Here is a 19,111-nt window from a genome sequence, read left to right on the forward strand (position 1 = left end):
TGTCTTAGGAGAACAAATTGATTCTGATTCCCTTAGCAATTTTACATTTTGTAATATTTGCTCAAAACATTACAATCTAATACACTAATAATCATAATGATATTATATTGTGCATGTATGGGTGTGTGTGTGTGTGTGTATATATTATAAAAGAAAGTCTTAATTTAATTTGCTTCCAGCATCCGATGCCTGTAACATTGGCTGACATTTTTATGGGTTCCAAAATGTCACGCATTTATATTCAGTTAAATGTTTCATTATTGTATTGGTATTTCAAGCTCTCATAAGTCGTACGTTTGTGTTTCAGGCCCATGATGAAATCTGTAAGCAGTAGCTGCCACAGCTAGTCAGATGATGCACCATGGCCAAACCGGGATCGGACCGAGATGGAGCCATGGTGGAGAAGACAGCGGGGAAGAAGGTGAGCAGAATCAATCGTCAGCAGGTTTTAAGACACGCATATAATGAGGACAAGAAAATGTACAGCTTGCTAGTAATTCTATTCTTTTGCTTAATTTTTTTAGTAGATTTTTATAATTGAATATCGCACCATATGTGACCCTGGACCACAAAACCAGTCATAAGGGTCAATTTTTCAAAATTGAGATTTATACATTATCTGAAAGCTGAATAAATGATCTTTCCATTGATGTATGGTTTGTTATGATAGGACGATATTTGGCCGAGATGCAACTATTTAAAAATCTGGAATCTGAGGGAGCAAAAAAATACTGAGAAAATCGCCTTTAAAGTTGTCCAAATGAATTCCTTAGCAATGCATATTACTAATCAAAAATGAAGTTTTGATATATTTACAGTAGAAAATTTCCAAAATATCTACATGGAACATGATCTTTACTTAAGGTCAACTTTATTTTTGGCATAAAAGAAAATTAATAATTTTGACCCACACAATGTATTTTTGGCTATTGCTACAAATATACCCCAGCGACTTAAGACTGCTTTTGTGCTCCAGGGTCACATATTTAATTTGGTGAATTGGACCAACTTGAAAGATCTTAAACTTAGTTTTAGAGCATTGATGCTGTTATACAAACCAGATCAAGGCTTTGTGCATTTTGTGTTTTGACTGCTAGTATGTTCTTTCATTTAATATCATATTAATGTCTCTTTCTATCTCTCAGAGTAAAGAGAAAATCTCTCCGTTTGCCAAAACTCCGAAGCTAGATCGGAGTGAAGTCCTGGGGAAAGACGGGAAGTCAAAGTCTTCCATGAAACGGAAGCTCTCCTTCACCGTCAGTCCGCCCCGGAACGAGGAGCGGGACTCCGACACGGGTCAGTCTAACATTCACTCTGACCGTTCTAGTAGCTTGTGTCTGTGCCTCACTGCCGCCCCCTCCTGGTCACGTTTAAGACCTGTTTTTATTGGACAAGCTGTACTAGAGGGTTTTTTTCAAGAGTGTTATGTAACGGTTAAGCCAACCTCATCAAATACATGGGTCTCGTTCAAAAACACTATAGCCTCGACTCAAAAAGGAGCAGAAGATCATGATGGAATAATCAAAATATATCGTCATTATTTTACATGGAGCCTAAAATTTCTTGTTTTAGTCTCAGGTCTGTAGTTAGAAGGATAAATACATTAATACTGTTTATTTATATAAGAAACGACTACTTAGACAATATAAAAATGAATATTACTACATTAAAAATATAACAATAGGCTGCTTAGAATATTAAAACAACATAATCAAATAGGGCTGATGGTATGATGATACTGTGCGATAATATAAGTGTGTCAATCACTATGTAAGTGTTTATAATGTGGTATATATATCAGTGCATTATTTACATGTGAAAATGACACACAATTATGGGATAATGCAAAAATATAGAGCAGGACGTTTCAGAATTTAGTCTGAACTATAAATTTGATCATTTTTAATTAAATAAATCCTAAACATTTTTTTTTCAGATTTATTTGAATAATCTGATATTTTGCTTTTGAAAGTATTGTACCTTTTAACTTGTAAAATTTATTTTAAAGTTCCCCTGTAGTCAAATATTTTATCCATTTAAAACTCATTTTTGATCATCAAAATGACAATTTTAAATGTTTTTTCTTGTGAAAATAATTTTCTCATGCCTTAAATAGCTTGAATGTAACTCTATACCCTTGACTCATATACAATACGCGGATCTGTGAATATGCAAATTAACACCACCTCTACTCAGTCACACCAGCCAGCGCCTGATCCACAGAACTGTAGTAAACGCGAAACAATGGCATACACGGATAATGACTGATAAAACTTACTATTTACTAGCGGACAACTGCAGTGAATACTGTAACATTCGTTAAAGTTACTTACTTGACGATGTTGTGTCCTAAAATGCCTTTAAGACTGAATGCAGCTGCCCGTGAGCATACGCGATGCGGGAGAGGTGCGTCTGACTCCGGGCTACTTTTATACTATTGCCATGGGTTATAATGCAAGTTAGTGGTTCTAAATTCACATTAAACCATGGCTTCATGTTTTTTTTTTTTCTCTAATTTATTTTTGGTTTTGTGCTGGTATTGGTACATTTTGCATGCTAGTGATAGGAATCTATCCCTTGATGTGATTGGTTATTGAATTTTGTGACGTAGCAAACCGAGAGCTGTTTCAAACTGCGTTTCTGGGTCAGCCTTTGGGGAAACTACAGATTTAAGGAGAAAATACTCAGCACTGGTGTTGATTAATGAATTGGCACATGGTTTGTCTAAAAGCATATTAAAAACACCACATAGACAAATAAACAACATGAAAAAACTTGATTTTCATTGCAAGGGGACTTCAAAACTAGGCATCACAACATAGTTAATTAATATTAAAAAAATGTTTGTTGAATAACTTAAAATAACTATATTGTCTTTGTGAAAATCTCAAAATATAAGATTTGTCACAACGCCTAGCCTAAAAACCTACTAAGTATATACTATTTACATATCATATAGTACTATTATACAGTATTTATTAATATTTGAATGAGCTTTTATTCTTTATATTTTCAGTTTTCTTTTAGTTTTTATTAGTTTTTGCTTTTTATAGATATTTCTATATAGCTTTAACTTTTTGTTTTAGTTTAGTACTGCGACTTTAGTTTAGTTGCCAATGCAACATTTCTAATTTCACTTTGAAATTTGTTTAGTTCTCATTTAATTATATTATATTGTATTTTGGCTTTATTTCAGTTATGAAAATCTATTTTTAATAGTTTTAGTTAACATAAACAACATTAATATAAACAAACAAATATTGTAGTTTTTTAGAAGCTCTTTGTGAATATATATATAATTTTGTGGGCGTCCTACTGTTTTGATGGGATTTGGATGGATTTGGATTGATGATGACTTCTGTGGCTCTTAATATTCATCCCGGAGTCTTTGAATCCTGTGCTGTGATTTGTCATTTGAGTGAGGGGCGGAGCCTGTGGGTGTAATCAGTGCTCTGCTCTCCTGTCCACCCTTTTCCCTATCCACCTCTCGAACCCTGAACCCCCTTCCCTCTTCCTCCTCTCGCCTCTCTGCTTCTGCACTGTAGATGACTCTGACCCCGGGCAGTCGAGCGATGCGTGGGGAGAGAGATTACTTCCTCCCTGCAGGATATACGCAGGTAACTGCCTCCGCTAAAGTCGCCAGCGGCTGCAAACGGTCTGAGACGCATCACGGGTTCATTTGTTTACCTGTCTCCGCCTGAGCCTCCGTCCGTATCAGAGCACTGGCTGAAAAGAATACAATTTCCGTTCGAATACACTAACCGCTGCCGCATGACCTTGTCTGTCTGCTAGGCTTTCTGCATCACTCTCAGAAAGACAGTCGACTGTTGGTTACATCATTTTGCGGGAATTTGATGTCTCGCGCATCTCGCTTTTCGTCGATTCGTTTCAAGGAAGCACACACACACACTGACACTTTCTTGGTTTCTCTGCTGCATCTGTTTTAATTGCATGCATTTCAGTAGCACGCAAAGACTCGTGGGAACTGCGCTAGATGGGTAATGCATGTGTCTGTCAGGCTGGAGAGTTTCCTACGCTGTTTTTTCACTTCTGCTCTGTTTAAAAGGGATAAATTGTATCAGACGTCGACTTTTTCGGGAATTGAGATGCTTGAGTGCAAGAGGAGAGCCGTGCTCATGCACTGTTCATCATTTTTCTTGTTCACTGCAGACAAAGATGGTCCGGATAAGAAGAAAGTTAAGAAGGAGTCGGGGGCTAAGAAGTCCACCCCTGTGAACATTTTGTTCGGCTACCCTTTATCAGAACGAAAGCAGATGGCACTTGTCATGCAGATGACGGCGAGAGACAACAGTCCAGGTAGGAAACGATGAACACACAACTTTTAAATTTTTTTTCACCTTTTGCTCAGTTTTTTTGCTCTGTACACTGAAGTAAGAATTGTCACTGATATTTTCTTTAGTAGACCATCGGTATCTCTTATATTTGATTTCTTCATGTTCAAAAGCAGATATTTACTCAAAATATATATTGAGTGTATAGTTTAATGTGCTTTAGTATGTTTTCATTTATTATGATACTGTCTCACTCTCTCAACAGTGTTATTTTAGTATTATTTATATACTGTTGTAGTATGCATTAATATTTTGAATTAGCTTTTATTTTAATATTTCCAGTTTTCATTAGTTTAAATGAATTATTTTGTGTTTTTGTAATTTCATCAGTTTTCATTTTTTATTGTTTTAGTTTATTTTTGTACTTCAACTTATTTTATTTCAGTTAGCTGCCAAGGTGACATTTCTCAATTTCCTTTTTTTTTTTTTTTTTTTTTTTTTTTTTTTTAGTTTTCGTGTAATATTTATCTTTTATTTAATTTCAGGCTTGAAATTAAATTGTTTTCAGTCGTTTTAGTTGTTTATGCTTTTGTCATTTTTATCAGATTTAGTTTTTTGTATTTCTATTTATCTTTAATTTCATCTCATTTTTTTTATTTATTTTAAGTTTTCATCAAATATTTATATTTTATTTTAAGCTTTATTTCAGTTAGTGAAACTTTTAACAAGTTTTAGTTTTAATATTTTCAGTACTTTGTCTTTTTCCTTTTTTTTAGTGAGTTTTTTTTTTTTTCTGTTTAGCTTTGTTTTTAATTAAGATAAATTTAGTCATTTTAAGTTAGTTGCTAAGGCAGCATATTTCAATTTCACTTTTTTCATTTTCCCGATTTTGAATCCCGACTCGAGGACCTTTCCCGATCCCTCCCCCCTATCTCTCTCCCAATTCACTTCCTGTCAATTCTGATCTGCCCTATCATTAAAAGAGAAAATCAATAAAAGAGAAAATGCCCCAAAAAAAGACTAGTCTTTGGTAACCATAATAACTCAATCCTGCAGACACCAGTTTATTTATGATCTGTGAGTTATGATGTAATCTGTTTTTATCAGAATACTCACTTCCTTTTGTAGTCTAGTTAGGTCAGATTGACAATTGAGATAAACCTTATGACCTTCACTTTCTGGTTAATCTGTTTGTATTCTCAGATACTACACCGAGCCACCCCTCTCAATCTCCGGCGGTGCAGAAGAAGATCGCTAGCAGCGCGTCCTCACGACAGAAGGACAAAGTGAACAAACGGAACGAGAGAGGAGAGACGCCCCTGCATATGGCCTCCATCAGAGGAGACGTCAAGCAGGTGAAGGAGCTCATTGAGCTCGGAGCGGATGTGAACGTCAAAGATTTTGCAGGTGAGACCGTTTTATGCACCTTTACAGGATCACGTCACCTGATAACAAGCTGTCTGTAGCTTATTTTCATGTTTTATGCAATTAAATAATCATTTTATGTAATTTAGTTACTTTGTAACTAATAAATAGTTATAAAATATAGTCATTGCTGGTATTGCTGCTACTGTAAAACTATAAATTAATACATTTAATATTTGGATATGATAGTGGCTATAATGATGATTTAGAGATGAACAAATGTTCATCAAAAGCCTGATGATCATATTTGAACATGATTTTTTTAATAATCAAGTAATCATGAATTGCTTCAATCCAGTAAGTGTTCATCTTGAAATATTAGTAAAATTATTATTATGTTTACTTCATAAAAATCAGTAAAGATCTCGCAGCAAAAAGACACATGAGCATGAGCTGAAGCTGGACGTTCATACAATGGCACTAAAAGACCTTAAAACTATCAATCAGATGACAGAACACATGGAGTAGATTGAGCAACAGCAAAGTTTTGACCGTGTTGATCATTTAGAGGCGTTAAAAATTGCATATTGCATAGAGTTTTCTATTTTTCCTTCCAGTTGTAGAATCTCATGAGCTCATATTGGTTTGTCCTTTTGTTCAGGTTGGACGCCTCTCCATGAAGCTTGTAACCTTGGTTACTATGATGTGGCGAAGGTTCTGATTGGTGCAGGAGCGGAAGTGAACACGCAGGGATTGGACGATGACACTCCGCTTCATGACGCCTCCAGCAGCGGACACAAAGATGTGAGTTTTTACTTCAAATGATGACATCTACAGCTATTGACCTACAGTACATGGATTTTAAAAGCTGATACCGATCTGTCAGTTAACATAAAGAGTTTGACTGATTTTGTTTTTACTGATCTGAAATAATTTTAATCCAAAGGGTGAGACTATGTGCTTTAAAGTTAATTTTCTTTCTTTTTTTACTATATACATTTTAAAACCTTTTGTTGTTTAAAAAGCATGCCAAAATGCAACTTAAGTTATTTAATTTGGTTGAGCGTGCGTGAATGTAGACCAGGTTTGTCTGTGTAGTTTGTAGTAATTTAAATTGCAACAAATATAAGTAACGCCTAATTTATGTAATAATAAAATTAGGCATTAATGAGACTGTAGAGCACACTGTTTTTTTTTTTTATTGACTGATGACTATACTCTCAAAGTAGCCAAATATCTGTTGCAAGAACTTGTAGTAATTGTGAATCTTTCTGATTATCTGATTCACCTCTGTACAATTGTCTCTGTTATGTTTTGACAAACCTTCATAGATTGTGAAGCTGCTCTTGCGTCATGGAGGCAATGCCTTCCAGGCCAACAAGAGAGGGGAGAGACCGGTTGATGTTGCTGACTCTCAGGAGCTTGAGCAGTTACTCAAGGGAGAGATCCCACTCTCTGAAGCAGAGGAGAGCTCTTCAGGTACGGAGAAAGATTTGCCAGCGCTGTTGCTTTTGGCATTTCTTTTGAACTTTTAAATTTTTTTCTGGGTTAAATACAAGCTCTGTGTACATTTGTGACATGCTGTCAGACATGCTGAGCAATCTCTGATGCAGAGTCCAAGTCAAGTCAAATCCGTTTCCTTAATACACTAGTCAACATTTGAAGTGGATCAAAACCTTTCATCAAAGTTGTCCTAAAACCAAAATGCATTCTTGTCTTAGGACAACTTTGAACTTTTTTGATCCACTTCAAATGTTGACTACTGTAGTTTTCTGCTCTAAGTTTAAAAAAAATTTGCATTTAAAGGTAATTTTTTTTTCTGTAAATGCCCACTCAACAAGAAATTTGTCTTTGTGACTGACTTTAAAAGTCAAGACTTATCAAAACACTTGCAATATTTAGAGAACTTTTCTCTTTGTGGACCTAAAGAACTAGGTCTCAAGTAACTTTCTTTTGCATGCGGTTGTTTACCTCACACAATAATTTTATATCTTTCACTTTATAAAGCACTTTATTTGATGAAAAAATTGTTGGTTGAGCCTTTGGAGTACTAGGTACTAGTTATGTGTTACTTACATTAATCTGTATTTAATCCCAGATATAATTCATTTCTTTAAAATTTTAATGTCATATCGTATTATTAATTCTTTTTTTCCATTATTTTGTATGCCACAGAATCAGAGGACCCACCTTCGGTAAATCCATCCAGTGTAGACGAGAACATGGAGTACTCTGATGCTGAAAAAGACTCTGACAGTAAATCGACCACAGTGAAGGCCTCATCATCCATGTCAGGGCTGGATGAATATGAGTTTAAGGATGAGGAGGAGGAGGAGGACCTCAGTAAGGCACTTAATGACCGACACATCCTACGGCGAGAGCTACGGCAAAAGGAGAAAGAGGAGAAGGAAAGGAACCACTACGCTTCCAAACAAGGCAGCAAAAGCGACCAGTCGACGCCGACGTGCAAGTCTAAAAAAACAAAGGCGTCGCGTGTCTACTGCAGTTCAGATAGTTCAAGTGATGAAGCAGAGGTGCCAACAGAAAGAAGGAACTCGCCCACCAGGTCGGTCAGTGTGGATGGTCACAAAACAGATAGTAGATCGAAGAAAGAAAGCTTGACTCTTACGCCAGTGGAACAGAAAGAAAAAGGTAAACAGAAGAAAAAGAACAAGAGCCAAAGCAAAAACAAGGAGAACCAGGAAGTCCGAGAAGAAGGGAAGGAGAACAGCAAGTCCCTTCTGTTTTCCTCGGCAACTGTGTCTGACAATTCTGACAAGAGCGTCAGGGAAGAGGACTCGTTCAAAATGTCATTCAGTACAAAGGATGACACATCGGTCCACCTGTTTCACCTGTCTGTAGTCAAGTCCCCAAAGCTGAACCACAGCCAAACTGACAAGCAGACAACTCCATTGAAACAGGAAAACGCTAAGACTTGTGTTTCTATCGCTGATGGATCCTGTCCAGGGGATGGCGTCAAATACAACCACTACACGGAGTCTGACTTCTGCACAGAAGGTTCTAGCAGCAAGAGCTGCAAGCACAAGGAAAAGAGCAAACATCACCACAAAGAGCTTAACTTGGACGGAGATGATGGCAGTTGCAGTCCTTTCAAAGATAGTAGTCTAAGCAACAGTTTAGACAGTCCTGAGGCAGTCTTCAGGAAGACTGACAAAGAAGGGAAAGTTGTAAAAAAGCACAAGCTCAAACACAAGGAGAAGGAAAAGTATAGGAAGGAGTATGAGGCCGAGAGGAATCGCCACCGACAAAAAGAGCCACGCAAGGACGGACATAGGAACATGGAGTTTGATCGGGAGTTTTGGAAAGAGAACTTCTTCAAAAGTGATGAAAATGAAGAAATCGCAGGCAAATGTGAGATGCCCGCTGGTGGATCTCCTCTGAAATCCTCAGACTCATCGCCTGTTAAAGAAGAAAGAGGGGTGTCAAAAGACAAACTTTTAAGCAGTAGCAGCAGTAAGGACAGAAGGCCAAAAGAGGAGCGAGAAAAGGACAAGTCCATTAAAAAAGAGAAAAAAGAGGTGCCCCTTAAAGAGGAGCGGGGAAAGGACGGAAAAGGAGATGAAGTTGATGAACGGAGTGAGGTTCTTAGCTCTGGCCGAATACCTGACAGCTCACTGCACAGTTCAGGAGTGAAAGAAGAATTAGATGATAAACCAGTCACAGGCAATTCAGCTGACCAAGATCAACTGGAGTCTTCAGAGAAGACCTCTCGAGAGAAAAATGATAAGCGACCACCAATAAAGGATCGGGAGTCTGAAAAGTCTGATAAGAAACACACAGATAAAGAAAAGAAAGTAAAATCTGAGCATTTAGCTGACAAGACTGAGCCTCACAACTCTACAGATCGATGGAAAGAAAAGGAGAAATTAACAAATATTTCGCATTCACCCAATGATAAGAGCCATAAAGATGGTGACAAGCTCAAATCAATGTCTTTAATGAAAAAGCATGAAGAGAACAAGAAGAATAAGGACAAGCTTGACAAAAGAGCTGAGAAAGAGCACTCCTCTGGTGACCACAAAGACAAAGATAAAACAAGTTCTGAAAAGAAAGGCAAAGCCCCAGAGAAAACCACTGATCATGGAAAATCTGACCGCAGTAAAGAAAAAGAACGGGACAAAGATTCTGACAAGAGGAAAAAAGAGAAATCAAAAGAGACCACCCCCTCTTCCTCATCCTACTCCAATCTAAAGTTGTTATTGGAAGAGAAGAAAGGCTACGTTTGTGAGAACAACAAGGTTGTTTCGTCTAAATCAAAAGAAGAAGCCACCAAGCCTCCAGAGAAAGACAGGGATAGAAGAGAGCGGGACCGAGAGTCTGAAAGGCATCGAGACCGTGAGCGGGACCGACACAAGGAAAAGGACAAAGATCGATCCCAGCTGAACAGGGACGGCAAAATTAGCAAGCCGAAACCAAGCGATGTGGACTCCAAATCTAAGGTTGCGCCTACTCTAAAGGATACTCGTCCCAAAGAAAAGAGGTTGGTGAACGACGACCTCATGAAGACCAGCTTTGAACGCATGCTCAGTCTCAAGGACCAGGAAATTGAACAGTGGCACAGGAAGCACTTGGAGAAAATCAAGCAGAAGGAACGTGAGCGGCTAAAGCAGCGTCCAGGAATTGACTCTGGGAAACAGAAAATCAAGGAAAAAACTAAAACATCCTCCTCGTCCTGTGAGCCGTGTCTAACCAAGGAACTGACTCGGTCAAAGAGCTCAGAAGCGCCAGATGCGCACCGCGAGAAGGTCTTGAAAGATGCCACCAGTGGAAGAGCGCTCTCGCTGGATACAAAAACCTTCGGGAAGAATGGACCAGTCATAGAAAATAATATCAGTCCATCTCCGAGACCAGAGAGTGAAAAATCTGGCATTATGTCAAGATCTGTATCCATGATCTCTGTGGCAAGTTCAGAAGATTCCTGTCATGCAACCATACTGACACCTAGACCAACTGAATATGATTCTGACATGAACATGGACGCTTCAGATTCCCAGCCACCTTTCCTGCAGTCTTCCCTCGTAGTACAGTCCTCCAGATCACCTAATGTTCATGATAAAGATAACAGCAGTCTTCCCGAAGCGGCTCTCTGCAGTCGAACACCATTATCAAGTAGGCATGCGTCCCCATGTTTAAGGGCTATTCTGGATGAAGAAGCCAAGGTGCCACCAGCTGAAACTAGACTGACAGAAGAGTCTCAGATAATCAGTATTGCATCACAGTCAAGCAGTGAGCAAGCTGCAGTTCTTACAACCGAGATTAGCTTGCTACCTGCGCAGGAGAATCGGAGCAGTCAAAGTCTTACTAGTGCTCTTCCAGAAAGTGAAAATCTGACTAGCAATGAAGGTGTCACTCCTGTTTCACAAGTTCAACCTTCATCACACTTGCGAGAGTCTAGTGCTAAAAACCTAAGTAGCCTCACACAGGCTAACAGTGTGTTTCAGACCCATTTGCAAGAGCAGAGCAGTTCTTGCAACACTAGTAGTCAAGTAGAGCATACGAGTCTTGGTCAGCTTGATGTCCCTGGTGCCGGAATGACAGAGGGATCAAACAATGAGTCATCACTAGTTGTTACATCACAAGTTGCATCATTTCAGTCTTCTCACACTCAAAATTCATCTGACACCAGTGCACCTTTGAATTCTAGTAGACAGCAGTGGGAAACTGGCCCTGTTTCCAGTAGCGAGCAGACTTTGACAGCAGAGGAAAGAGAGAACCCCTTGGTTGTTTCTGAGAACAAAGTGGAAAAGAGTTGGGAAAACGTCAGCAAAACAGATTGCACTCCAAGTACATCTATTGGTTCATGTAGATCAAGCTCTGAAGAAACTACTAAACCACTGCTGAAAACAACCAGTGTCCAAGAGGATTCGGAAAAGGGTGATGCAAGAGTACAAGATGAGAGTACCTCAAGGTTCTCCAGTGAGCCATTGGTTAAAGTTGATGCTCAACCAGAGAAACACGAGCAAGGCATTCATGCAGCTTCAGCAACAACTGTGTCTCGTTGTGCCAGTCCAGAAAGGATCCCTGAGGAGCCCATGGAGGTGTCTGAAGATGTTTCGGAAAAGAACCGAATCACAGAAACGGATGGGGCAAATGTCTTCTCCTCAGATGAAGGTGCAACAACTCAAGCCTTGTCTGATAGCAAAGCTGACATAGAGGCACCAGACCAGCTTGCTGTTGAAGAGAAGCCTATGAAATCAGACCTTCAGGATAATGTAGAACAGGGTCAAAGCAGTGTTGCTGTTCAACCTGATCATCAAGCAGAGCCTTCCAGTGGTGCAACCTCAGGAAGTTCCTCCCCGATATCAGTCACGGAGAGAGATTCTGATTCATCTGGGGCCAGAACCAAAGTCCGACTCCTTGACGAAGAAGCTGACATTCAGGTGACCCATCCAAGGAAAAGAAAGATGCCTAGGGTTTCTCCACCGGCTCAAGTGAACCTTACGGCTCAGCAGGTCAAAGAAAAGACGCAGCAGTCTTTAGCTGCAATTGTAGATGCACTTAAGCTTGAAGAGATCCAGCCTTACCAGACTGAGAGAGCAAACCCTTATTATGAATACTTACACATTCGTAAGAAGATCGAGGAGAAGAGGAAAGTACTTTGTAGTGTCATTCCTCAAGCGCCTCAGTACTACGATGAATATGTGACATTCAATGGGTCCTATCTGCTGGATGGAAACCCTCTCAGCAAGCTCTGCATCCCAACGGTATGCTTCCAAAGTAACGATTGCAACTAAGTTTTGCCGAAGTCTAAAAAATAAAATGCTAAAATCTTGCCAATTTCTGATTCTGATTTGTTTGCTTTTGTAGATAATGCCACCTCCCTCACTACCTGAACCACTGAAGGAGATGTTCAAACAGCAAGAGGTGATGCGAATGAAGCTAAGACTGCAGCACAGCATCGAAAGGGTAAATGGAAACAGAGACAGTATTTTTCGATAATCAGTCCCTAGATCAGGGTTTTTTTGAACTGAGGACCACGGACCACTAGGGGTTCATGATGGAACTGCAGGGGATTTTTGAGAAAATGTGTAAATGATAAAAAAAATTTTTTTTAATATAGATAATAAAAAGTTAAATTATCATTATAAATAATTCAACATTTGACAACATTGAACATTTTATAAATGAAAAGCAAATGAAATGTTAAAAATATTAAGAATAATATTAAAAATTAGTTAAATATAATTATGATAGTAATTATCATAATTTTACATATAAAATGTTATTAGATGTATTGTTCATAATATTTGATTGAGTAATCTATTTTGCATATATGTAGTTATAATGGTAACTAAAAAATAAAGTAATTATGTAGAAACCAATGTTACAAAAGTGTCAACTTTTGAGCTTGCTTAATTCAATAATTGTTTAAAAGCATCTCGGTTCATATGCAGAAACATTAATATTTTGTTTTAGGTTATTTATTTATTTGATTTTTTTTAAGCTTTAGCTTGCTGCTTTTTGGTTGCAATAAGGATGTCTTGAAATGACTCAGGCATTTGCTCTTCCAGGAAAAGCTGATTGTATCCAATGAGCAGGAGGTTTTGAGAGTTCATTACCGTGCTGCAAGAACACTAGCCAATCAGACGCTTCCATTCAGTGCCTGCACAGTCCTTTTGGATGCCGAAGTATACAACATGCCCCAGGACGTCCAGGTAAATAGCCACATTATTAGGCCATTATTTTAAATTAAAACAAGAGTACTTTTAAACTTTGTTTTAAACACACTTGATGTATGTAAGAAAACAACAAATGGACAAAAAAGTCAATGGAGCATAAATGTTTAGAATAAGAAACATTCTTTAATACCTCAGAAAAATAATTTTGCAGTATATGGTTCATCTTTACTAATCTATTTTATTATTATTTTTTTTTACATTTCATTTCAGGGTGATGATGGAAAGACCTCGGTTAGAGATCGGTTCAATGCAAGGCAGTTTATGTCTTGGCTTCAGGATGTAGATGACAAGTTTGACAAGTTGAAGGTACAAAAGCAAATAGAAATAGAATATGAAATGCAACAAACAACCAGCATGTGTAGAAATGCCATGGTACATTGGTCCCAAAAAGTATTTGGACACATTAGCTACACTTACTACTACTACTACTGGTATTATGAAGGTAAAATAATTTCCTTTTAAGCAAAATATTTAATGAAATATGGTTAATGTTGTCTACATGTCTCTAAATGTAAATGACTTATAGTAGCAACACTTCAAAGTTTGAAAATACAGCTTCCAGCAGACATTAAAATAAAATTTTCAAAACCAATAAGTAAGTAAAAACTAGGGTTTAAGGTTTGACTAGCTCTGCTCCTAACCACTAGAATATGGAAATACTTTTTACAGTACCTAATGATCACACTGAAAAAACGTCATCAATATTTTTTGTTTTCTAGTGCAAATCTATATGTTTTTTCTTAAATAAAGATACATTAACTTGATAAGCAAAATGAAAAAATAAAAAGTCCTGTTTTCAGAGAAATTGACACAAAGCTGAGTCTATAATTAAAGTAAGAACAAATATCTGCCAGTGGGCACAGAAAAAATCTACTTAAATGGGAAACAATTTTCATATACTACTGACAGATATCTGTTCTTGTTTTAAGCATAAACTCACCTAATTTTCACTTAAATTTCTTAATATGTTCGATTTGCATCTCAAGTAAATGTATCTGGATTTAAGGATGTTTAGATATTTGTATTGGAAAGCAAAACAAAAATACTGAGGAAGATTTTATTTATTTCATTATTATTATTATTATTTTGCAATGCATGTCGCATTTAATGCCATCACTTAGGTTTAACACTTTTAAAACACATTTTAAGACTTTCTTTTTGTGGAATGGTAAATTAAGACTTTAAATTTCTTTTTAAGACCTGCAGAACCCTAGTCAGATAATGAAATCGCAAATAAATGAGATATTATTTGAAATAACGATAGCTGTTGCAATATCATCAGCTCAAATGTTCTTTGATATTTTGCTGTCTAATGCAATAAAATGCATACATAAGTGAACTTCAGTACCTATATGACTGACTTGAATCTCTGCTTCCTGCAGACTTGTCTCTTGATGCGTCAGCAGCACGAAGCAGCAGCGTTAAACGCCGTTCAGCGTCTGGAGTGGCAGCTGAAGCTGCAGGAATTGGATCCCGCCACTTATAAGTCTACCAGCATTTTCGAGATCTCCGAATTCTACATCCCCCTCGTGGAGGTTAACGACGACTTCGACTTGACGCCGATATGATCCGCCGATGAGATACAGAGACGACGATTTAGTAGCTGTCGGACCATGATGAGTGATGATGTCAAAACGCGAGCTAGGACGAAAACACAAAGCACTTGACTTGGAGGTGTGCGTGCGCATGTATGTTGTGTGTTTGTGTGTCACGGTGCACATGTCGTTGACTGGACGCTTTCTAATAAAAGACATAAAAAAAACACAAACGAGCGCTGCACTTCCAGGCTAGCTGTCATCACCGGTTCAGTCTGTGTTCGCTCTTCTAGTTCTGGTTCCCGGTCCAAATGCACTTCACCATATGGGCTCCAGATTGGCTCAGAAAGACTGCAGGCCTAATCTAAAACGCACTTAACCCTGAGGTCCACCATCCAGAACGGCAGACCACGGGTCGACAGAGGAGCGTTGGAAAAACCAGCCTCTGGAGGGTAAAGACCACCATAAGCGCGCGAGAGTTTTTCCTCCTCCGTTAAGAAAGAGATCTCAATCCAACATGTTTCTACAGTGAGTGTTCATAGATTATGTATAGATTGTGCTCCTCATTTTTTAACTTATTTTATACATACTGATTGTGCATTTGTAAATAGCCATGTAATTATTGTTTTTAACTTGTAAAAATGAAAGAAAACTGAGAGGACGGAAAAAGTTTAAGTAATAAATATTTTGATTGTAAACTTTGTTTTGTCTAATGTTTAATGGACCAAAGTTGTTTTACATTGAAGTTCGTTGTTGTTGTTGTTGTTGATGTTCGCTTAACTCTTTAAGCATGTGTTTTGAAAAACTTTATTTTTGTTTGTTTTTCAATCCCTCTTTTATCCCTTTGACATTCATCAAAGCCGATGTTTTTGACTTGTGATTTCTATAATGTGCATGCTTTCGCAGGTTGTACCGTGGTGAGGTTTACTGAAGTGGTCCTGGTTCTTTTCTGCCATTGTTGTCTGTTAGTAACATCCACTTCTTGCGTGTTGTCCCTTGTGTCTTGCGCACATTTAAAAAAAAAAAAAAAAAAGTTTGTTGTGGTTTCTCAATAAGGAAAAAAAATACCCTTACTTTTACAGTTTAATGTGAGATCACAACAAAACCTATTTTTTACAACGTAATGCCTTTTGAACGATGGTTCTAAAAATGTCTATTTTAATATTTACTTGTTACATGAGGATGTACATATTTGTAATATATAATTGAATAAATTTTATTGGTTGTGAAATCAAATTTTATTTATTTTTGCTCTCCTTTTTTGGATTCCCAGAGTCATGGACATGGAAACATTTGTCTTAAATCATAAAAGTCATGGAATTTACTACTGAATATTAATGAGTAAATACTCAAAGCAAAAATCTCGATTGAAATGCTCAAAAATCAGGACTTTTTGGACACATATGTAACTTTTTGGATACAGATGTTGTTTTGTCCAGCAGATGGCAGAGTGAACGGATTAAACAATATTAATAAATCCTCAAGAACTAATTTAGTTCAGATTTGATCTCTATGAATGTATGAATATTGCATTGTTTTGGATCTATAAAAATTATATTTATAAAATACTAATATTTATATAATTATAATGAAATTTCTTAAAATATATTCTTATAATAATAACAAATATTATTAATTGAAAATATGTACGTTATATTAAGTTTTACATATTTATACCGCATACATATATTAATAATAAAAGTCATAATACAAATTCTGATTATTAAAATTAATAATTTAGAATTTGTATTTATAACATTCTTCTATAACTTATAATGCAAGCTATTTTGAATCGTGGATGCGTATATCTGCACAGGCGACTGTGATTGGTTGAAACCCACCAGCGCTGTGAAAAGTAATAGTTATGTGCTTCTTCCGGTTTTAGCAGCGCTCTGGACAATAATTGACGCTCCAACACTAGGAAACTTTAAGAGACATAAAATGCATAGCTAAGAGTTACAATGTATCGAGCAGACGCGGCTAATCAGAAACATCATCCGGGCCGATAAGCCACGCCCCCTCGAGGACCCGTATGTTAAGTCCATTTCTATGAATCAAAGCCGCTCATGTTTCTATTCAGAGTAAAAGGAGCCAAGACAAGAGATCCGCATGAGAGAAAGTCAAAAACCAAAGGAAAGTGTTGAGAACGCTTCAAAGTGATACAGTAAGTACACTTATATCATTTCCCAAGTACATGTAAAGATGTGACGTATGCCAGATCTGTGACGTGATAATCCTTAGTGTTTTTGTGCCTGTATTATTCAGAAAATGAGTCTTTGTGAGAGTTTTTCTTTGTATTTTACTGAGGAGAGAACGCGTTCTGCATTACAAATCTGTATTTCATTTGCTTGAATGTGATGTAGCTGGATTATATTGTCTAAGTTTGCTTAAAAAAAAAAAATAGGAAATGATGCATGTTATGCATGTTAATGCACACACACTAAAATAAAAATATATGTTTTTCATGCTCGTGAATTCCATTGTGTACACTTAACCAAGAATGTAGTCATTTTATTTTTTATTTATTAAATAAATTTTATTAAGTCCAAAAGTATATGTGACATAACTATATTTCCCAAGTTTGCTTAAATATATATATATATTTATTTTTTTTGCATGTACAAAATACTAAAATTATTAAAATACCCTGTGTGTATATAAATATATATATATATATACTTTTATAAATTTCAATGCACATCGTCTGATCTGTTAATAGTTGGTCTGTGTTGAATGCAGGTGTGTGGAGTTTGGGTCAGGATGCGTCCGGCTCTGTTCCTCTGTCCTGTCCTGATCTCTCTGTTATTCCTTCTGTCTGGACTGACCGTCATCAGCGGCTGTAACAAAGCTCTGTGTGCCAGCGACGTCAGCAAATGTCTTCTACAGGTAAAACTGATGCTTATTTATCACGCCGGTCAGTTCCCAGTGTTTCCTCTCCTCTGGAAGTTTTATTTTAATTGTACTTTTTATCTTTATCAACCATCATCATCAATACACATTCATGCTGAATTCCACAAGTCATGGAAAATATCAGGGAATTTGAAAAGTCATAGAAAATTTCTGTAGTGATTTGAAATGAAATGTTAGCTAAAATATTTCAACAGATATAAATAGTGTGTTTTGAGAGTATATCTGTAAATCATGATTATTCCTAAGAGTCAGTATGTAATGATGATGAATGCCTGGAAAAGTGATGTAAATTGACCGGTCAGAAGGTGCAGGAGCTTGCTCATGCTCTGATACGGTTTGACTTTATATTTGCACTTGAAGGAAATCTAATCATCATTAACAAAGATTCATTGTTTTAGGGTTAGGACTTCTTTTTTTCTGCAAAATCCCTTTTCGGTAGCTCAAGTTGGACGTGTGGAATAGTGAAAAATGTTTGAGAACATTCCCAGAATGAAAGAGAATGAAGCATTCCTGAGTGAAACAGGAGAACGATGCATCTCTTTCCCCCATGGAATCAGAACACACACATTTTTTCAGGTTCCTGGGAGCAGGACATCATAATATTGTGCTGAAGTTCCAGTCAGAAACTCTTTCTTCGTGTCACCTGAGTGATGTCTTGATGTTCTTCTGTCGGTTGTGCTCTCCACCGCAGAAGCGCTGTGTTTGAGAGCGACTGGGTGTAGCTCGTGTTATACTGGATCACTTTTTCCCGGAGCGTAACAACGGCTCTACGCTGTGTGTGTGTGTGTGTGTGTGTGTGCGTGCGTGCGTTTTTGTGAGAAATGAGGACATCAATGTGTATAATGACACAGGTATGACACAGGTATTACAAAGGGAAGGTGACTTTTCAGGACATTGCCCCATGTCCCCACTTTTCAAAACGCTTATAAATCATACAGAGTGAGGTGTTTTTTGGGGAAAGTAGAAATGCTCTGTCTCCTGTGAGGGCTAAGTTTAGGTGTAGGGTAGGTGTAGGGCAATAGCACATACAGTTTGTTCAGTATAAAAACCATTACGCCTATGGGATGAACCGACTTTTCACAAAAACAAACGTGCGCGCATGTGTGTGTGTGTGTGTGAGTTTTTCATGTATGTTATTTTTGTGACATTTTCTGTTGTGCATTTGGCTCAGTGTTGATTTTTAATTTAGATGTATGCCTATACACAAGTATACTTGGGAAGGTCCTTTTATTTTATTTTACCTTGATAAGGTTTTATTTATTTATTTTATTTATAAGGTTTTAGTTATTCATTTATTTTATTTTTAAGT

The 19,111-nt window shown here is 37.3% G+C and overlaps 2 protein-coding genes across 4 annotated transcripts in view; both read left to right on the forward strand.

Annotated features, from left to right (window-relative positions):
- Nucleotides 1-16,136, forward strand: part of LOC306846027 (ankyrin repeat domain-containing protein 12-like) — a 49,881-nt gene extending 33,745 nt beyond the window's left edge. The window contains exons 2-13 of one of the 2 annotated variants that reach the window (XM_079379093.1): nucleotides 308-421; nucleotides 1,146-1,296; nucleotides 3,546-3,617; nucleotides 4,171-4,317; nucleotides 5,496-5,699; nucleotides 6,319-6,461; nucleotides 6,989-7,136; nucleotides 7,833-12,382; nucleotides 12,486-12,584; nucleotides 13,190-13,333; nucleotides 13,568-13,663; nucleotides 14,740-16,136. In XM_079379093.1, coding sequence (XP_079235219.1) covers nucleotides 362-421; nucleotides 1,146-1,296; nucleotides 3,546-3,617; nucleotides 4,171-4,317; nucleotides 5,496-5,699; nucleotides 6,319-6,461; nucleotides 6,989-7,136; nucleotides 7,833-12,382; nucleotides 12,486-12,584; nucleotides 13,190-13,333; nucleotides 13,568-13,663; nucleotides 14,740-14,925 — 6,000 coding nt within the window. In that variant the 5' untranslated portion in view covers nucleotides 308-361 and the 3' untranslated portion in view covers nucleotides 14,926-16,136. The remainder of the gene's footprint in view (nucleotides 1-307; nucleotides 422-1,145; nucleotides 1,297-3,545; nucleotides 3,618-4,170; nucleotides 4,318-5,495; nucleotides 5,700-6,318; nucleotides 6,462-6,988; nucleotides 7,137-7,832; nucleotides 12,383-12,485; nucleotides 12,585-13,189; nucleotides 13,334-13,567; nucleotides 13,664-14,739) is intronic. The other variant, XM_079379094.1, reaches the window with a different exon arrangement.
- Nucleotides 16,137-16,760: 624 nt separating this feature from the next.
- LOC306845852 (twisted gastrulation protein homolog 1-A) overlaps nucleotides 16,761-19,111 on the forward strand; it is an 11,474-nt gene continuing 9,123 nt past the window's right edge. The window contains exons 1-2 of one of the 2 annotated variants that reach the window (XM_079378839.1): nucleotides 16,761-17,056; nucleotides 17,632-17,778. In XM_079378839.1, coding sequence (XP_079234965.1) covers nucleotides 17,653-17,778 — 126 coding nt within the window. In that variant the 5' untranslated portion in view covers nucleotides 16,761-17,056; nucleotides 17,632-17,652. Of the gene's footprint in view, nucleotides 17,057-17,611; nucleotides 17,779-19,111 lie in introns of both variants that reach the window. The other variant, XM_079378840.1, reaches the window with a different exon arrangement.

The sequence above is a fragment of the Barbus barbus genome, assembly GCF_936440315.1.
Source record: "Barbus barbus genome assembly, chromosome: 26".
Taxonomy (NCBI): Eukaryota; Metazoa; Chordata; class Actinopteri; order Cypriniformes; family Cyprinidae; genus Barbus; species Barbus barbus.